Source organism: Manis pentadactyla, chromosome 4 (assembly GCF_030020395.1).
Source record: "Manis pentadactyla isolate mManPen7 chromosome 4, mManPen7.hap1, whole genome shotgun sequence".
Lineage (NCBI taxonomy): Eukaryota > Metazoa > Chordata > Mammalia > Pholidota > Manidae > Manis > Manis pentadactyla.
This window is the reverse complement of record NC_080022.1, coordinates 169,565,867-169,571,866: the sequence shown is the minus strand read 5'-3', so window position 1 is coordinate 169,571,866 and position 6,000 is coordinate 169,565,867. Positions and strand designations below refer to the sequence as shown.

At 37.7% G+C, this 6,000-nt stretch overlaps 1 protein-coding gene across 1 annotated transcript; it reads left to right on the top strand.

Moving 5' to 3' along the window:
* Positions 1-2,119: 2,119 nt before the first annotated feature.
* LOC118911140 (keratin-associated protein 1-3-like) lies at positions 2,120-3,022 on the top strand. Its single transcript, XM_036882842.2, has one exon. It carries the CDS (start codon positions 2,222-2,224, stop codon positions 2,597-2,599), a length of 378 nt encoding a protein of 125 aa, XP_036738737.1. The 5' UTR covers positions 2,120-2,221; the 3' UTR covers positions 2,600-3,022.
* Positions 3,023-6,000: the final 2,978 nt, after the last annotated feature.

The following is a 6,000-nucleotide window of genomic DNA, read 5'->3' as shown; positions in this document are numbered from 1 at the left end:
GATTAGTCTTTATTCTGTGACAGAAGAGTAGAATTCTCAAATATTTACTGTCATACCTTATGTGATGGTTAATTTTATGTATCAACTTGACTGGGCTAAGGGATCCCCAGAGAGCTGGTAACATTATTTCTGGGTGTGTCTGTGAGGGGATTTTCAGAAGAGATTAGCATTTGAACCCACAGACTGAGTAGAGTGCCCTCACCGCGGTGGGTGGTCATAGTCAAATCCACCGAGACACCAAATAGAACAAAAAGGCAGAGTGAGGGAGAATTTGCTACCTTGCTTGAGCTGGGACACCCATCTTCTCCTGCCCTCAGACTTCAGTGCTGGTGGACTTCTCAATCTCCATAATTACATGAACTAGTCCCTCATAATAAATCTCTTCCTATGTATTTATACATAACCTATTGATTCTATTTCTCTGGAGAACTCTGACTAAAACACCTTATTCTTCATAATTCCTTAAGAGTAACTAAGGACCAGAAACGTGAAAATTGAGTTAAATTTACACTGAGATACTGAAAACACAGAAAGGGAGATCTGATAGCTAATGCTACTATCTCTAATGTCCTCATCGGTATGTATTGCAACACCTCAAACACCTGAATTTTTTGCAGGGAAAACTTTTTAGTATCAAAGATTCTACTGAACTTCGATATGAATAAACAACTCCTGAGATTGTAGTAATGACAAATCCACACATTTCAAACATCCATGGTAGAAAAATTAGCTAATTAAAGAATCGGTGATGTAGATTTGCTTAAGGAGAAGAAGCGAAAATTTCACAGAGAATCTTTTCATTCAAATTTGATGTAGGATTTGAAAATGTCTTAATTATGTCTTAGGAAGAGTTACGATCTAAATTCAAAACTGTCATTTCTAGAGCAGCAGCACCATTCTGGCTTAAACCCTGTAAGTGGCATTTTAACTTCCATTTCCCTGTAATAGAGCCCACACTCCACGGAGACCAGGTCACCTCTCATTGTACCTAAACAAAATTTTCATCTTCACCCTCAATCAGTTGCCTTATTTAAATTATGTAAATTTCCCAGTGAGTTGGACTGGTTTCTAACACCTGCAGTGAATGCATACTGCAAATCTAACGCATGATAGTGTGCCACATACTCCACTACTAATATGAGTGTGGTTTTTATGCCGTTCAGAACATTTCAATTTATAGGACATCCTAAGATCAAAGATTAGATGAAGTCACAAGTCAAGTAGGTTAACCTTTTTAGCACTTGAGATTTTCTTGAAGTGCAATTATGCAGTTAAAGAAAATAAAACATCCAGAGAAGTCTCTAATAAATAGCATTACTACCCTAAACTCTATTTTCCTTCCCTTCACTCTCAGAAAAGTCTGTAAGAAAGTGAATAAATTTTCACATCTTGCTCTTACCCTCTGATTTTCTCTAAATGGTTTACCTGGAAAAGAGGGAATTCACTGTAATGGTAAAAAGAGTTTAGTCTGGAGTCAGATGGCATGGGTTCAAATTTCAGATTCACCACTTGAATCTTAGTGTGAACCTGGGCAAATGACTTAAATCTCTTTGCAGCTCAGTTTCTTCACATAGATGATGGGAGTAGCAATGATACCTACCTGATAGGATTACAGTGAAAATTAAATGAACTGATACAAGCAAAGTAGTCGAAACTGTTTGAGCATATACATAGTGCTCCAAAAAGCTTATCAATAACAGTTTATTCACATTTCTTAGTCCCAAAGAAAGCATCCCTTTCTGGCCAAAGTGAAGATGAGGAATGCAAAGGGGCAGCAGTCAACACTGGCTGGGATCCTGGGAAGTAAACTGTCATGTGAGACCCAGGACCTCAATTATCAGGGTCAACATTGAGTAATCCTGACACTCCTTAAAGGTGAGGCACAAGGCAATTATTTTCAGGGCAATGAGCAAATTTTACACATACATGTGACAAGGGGTCAGGTAGTCAATGAACACTAATGACTACTTCACCACGGTCAAGACTCCTAATTGAAGACCATATTAAATCAACTTTTAAAGGCTTTTGGAGGTTCAACAAATAACTCAGGGACAGGTAATTATCATTCAGAGACAAATTTCTTAAACACAAACAAGGAAGAGACTTTGGGAATTATGTAAATAATAGCTGGTCAAGGCTTATAAAAGGCCCATTGTGGAAGTCATTGCCAAAACTCAAAAACTCCTCCCAGCAACCCAACTCTCAGCCAGCTCCCGACACCATGGCCTGCTGCTCCACTAACTTCTGTGGGTTCCCCAGCTGCTCCACCGCTGGGACCTGTGGCTCCAGCTGCTGCCAGCCAACCTGCTTCACTACCAGCTCCTGTGGAACCGGCTGTGGCACTGGCTATGGCACCGGCTATGGCACCGGCTACGGCCTGGAGGGTGGCTCCGGAGCTGTGAGCTGCCGCACCAGGTGGTGCCGCCCTGACTGCCGCGTGGAGGGCACCGTCCTGCCCCCCTGCTGTGTGGTGAGCTGCATACCCCCATCCTGCTGCCAGCTGCACCATGCCCAGGCCTCCTGCTGCCGCCCATCCTACTGTGGACAGTCCTCCTGCCGCCCCGCCTGCTGTGCCTACTGCTGTGAGCCCACCTGCTAAAAGCCAGGTTGCTGATTTTTAACTTGAAGTTTCAACTTCTAACTCAACTTATGAATATCTCAACTACCCTGGACCATTAGCAAAATCTTGAACTTTTACTGGGCTCTTTGTTGTGGGAGTTACCAAATATTTGGGCTTCACAGAGCTATCTGATTCCATTCTACACCAGAAAGACTTTGATCTCCCCCACTAAGGCTGCCAAAATACAAATTTGGTGCCAGAAATGGGAAAAGCAGTTTGCCTTGGAATTGACCTTCAGCAAACATTTGCTCCTACTCTCCGTGGTTCAGTGCTGCGAAGGCCATAGAAGAACCATCTGCCCTTCTCAGATACATTCACCTCTTATACTCCACTGTCCTGAAAATTGCACTTCCTATGAAAAAGGAATAAAATATCAATACCTAATAAACTATATATACTTGATACAGCAAACATATCTCTTTTTCATTGATTGTGTTCATGATGTATATTTCACAGAAAGTCACACAAAAGATTTCAGTTTGTTTTTGATATCCCACATGGCTCTTATATCATATGGAAATTTGATCAGATTCAGTGGAGGTTAATTCGCATAAAATGTTAGCACAAAGGCAGTTATCTGGGGCCTCAGAAGTGGTACGGGCTCTATTACTATATCTGACCTCACACAGTGCTTCACAACCAGAAAGTTACAGAAGTCAGGACCTCTGAATCAAGGGCCACCATATGACCTATTTTTTCATGTCTGTTAGAGGAATGCTTTTTTGGGCAATCTCCAATCAATGACAATGTATGCTAATAAGTTATTCTTTTCCATTTACATGTAGTCTTGCAGAGTAAAGCAAGAGAAGTGTAAGTTGGGGATGCATCTCTGATGAAATATGTTTTCAATTAAATGGAGATTTTTACTCCCAAAACTTTTTCTCCCAATTTCTCACCTGGAACTGAGGATAATAAATATTTTGTTCTATTTTTAGAATCAACATATCTACAGTTGATCCTTGAACAACTGGGGGCTTAGGGGTACTGACCCTTGGTACAGTTGAAAATCGACATATAACTTTTGACTCTCCAAAAACTTAATTACCAATAGTCTACTGTATTGTATAGTTCTGTTGGAAGCCTTACTGATAATGCAAACAGCTGATTAACACATATTTTGTACATTATCTGCATTAAGTGATATATTCTCACAATAAAGTAAGCTAGAGAAAATAAAATGTTTTTTCCAATTGACACAAATCCCAAAAAATGTTTCCAATATATTTATTGAAAAAAAATCCACATAGAGGTGGACCCATGCAGTTCAAATACATGTTGTTCAAGGGTCAATTGTACTATGTTTATGTTTTCACTTAGAACTACACACATGTTTACTATACATATACATGCATTTATATATAATACACATATACAAAGAATTTAAACATATTTAAACAGAAGTATCAGGAATGCTTCATAACTAAGGGTATTTTTTTAGACAAGGATCAGGATTAATTCCTGGCTCAGTGGACTTAGAACTGGAGGGTATTGAAGTTACTCTTTTTATTAACACTGTTACTTTGGTTAAAATTACAATTCATTATTCATTCAAGGGTTAAGGAAAATTAAGAAATTAGAAAGCATGAGTAAAAGATAATGTGTAAGCAAAGAACTGATTTTCATGACATATCTTCTAGAGACCTGATCCAATCCAAAAGACACTACTGACCACTTTCAGGTATCACTACCTAACAGCTCCTGCTGAGAAGAAAATATAAAATCAAATGGCAAGTGACTTTAGTAAAATGCAAATTTGGCTGCTTATCATTACCATATGCTACTAATCATTCATTCCCCCTTTTATTTAACAATCATTTACTGAGTGTCTAATGTAAGACGGTGCAGCAGGCACTCTGTAGGATACCCAGGTAATTCAGACACAGGCAGATCATGCCCTAAAGGAAGAATGATCTGGTAGAGCAATTACACAATTTTAGCCTTGGAGGTGTCTGGGAGGCCCTCTCATTTCAGAGATGAATAAACCAGTGTTCAGAGGAATTAAGTGACTTTTCTGAGGTCACACAGTCACTTAATGGTAGAAGCAGTTTGAGAAGCTTACTTAATTTAATTAGCTTAATTTAGTTCTCAGTTAAGGTCTCAGTCCCTTATACCATGTGACCATCCATAATCACCTAAAGCTAGTCCCACTTGAAGTCTTTTCAGCTTAAATTTTTTACTTTTTTTTTATTCAAAAGCACTAACTAAAATCAAGGGAGGATTTTCAACAGAGGGATGACTGAATGAAGTGTGCTTTGATTAAACCCCGGAATGTTTGCATCACTATTAAAATAATGAGTAATATGTATAGAATAGGCAAAAAATTTAGATAACTTAGATGAAAGGGATAAATTCCTAGAAACACACAACCTATGAAAACTCACTAATGAAGAAATATAAAGTCTAAACAGATCCACACTAACAAGAAGACTGAATTAGTAACAAAAAAAAACTTCCAAAAAAGAAAATTCCACTACTAGGAGGCTTCACTGGTGAATTCTACTAAATATTTGAAGAAAAAGTAACACCAATCTGCCTCAGACTCTTCCAAAAAAACCGAATAGGAGAGATCACTTCCAAACTCACTATATGAGATCAGCATTACCCTGATACCAAAGCCAGACAAAGACACTACAAAAAAGAAAACTACAGACCAATATCCCTGATGAATGTTGATGCAAAATTCCTCAACAAAATACTGTCAGACATAATTCAACAGCACACTAAAAGGATATATACCTGACCAAATGGGATTTTATACTAGAATGCAAGAATGTTACAACATATGGAAATCAATGAATGTAATACATCATGTAAGCAATGAAGGGAGGAAAATGCCCATGGTTATTTCTATAGATGTAGAAAAAGTACTTGATGAAATTCAACCTTCATTTAATTTTTTGAATTTCAACTTTCATGATTAAAAAAAACCCTCAACAAACTAAGAATAGAAGGAAACTACCTCAGCCTAATTAAAAGCCATATATGACAAGCCCACACTAAAATCATACTCAGTGGTAAAAGGCTGAAAACTTCCTCTCAGATCAGGAATAAGACAATAATACTCACTTTCACCTTTTCTATTTTTCACAGTACTGGAAGTCTTAGCCAGAGCAATTAGGCAAGAAAAAGAAATAAAAGGCATCCAAATCAGAAAGAAATAAGTAAAATTGTCTCTATTTGCTGATAACATTATATTATATATAGGAAACGTTAAAAACTACTTCAAAAACACTGTTAGAACTAGTAGACAAATTCAGTTAAGGCTGCAGGATAGAAAATCAGTTGCATTTCTATACTCTAACAACAATCTATCAGAAAGAGAAATTAAGAAAACAATCCCATTAACAATAGCATCAAAAAGAATAAAATACTTAGATATA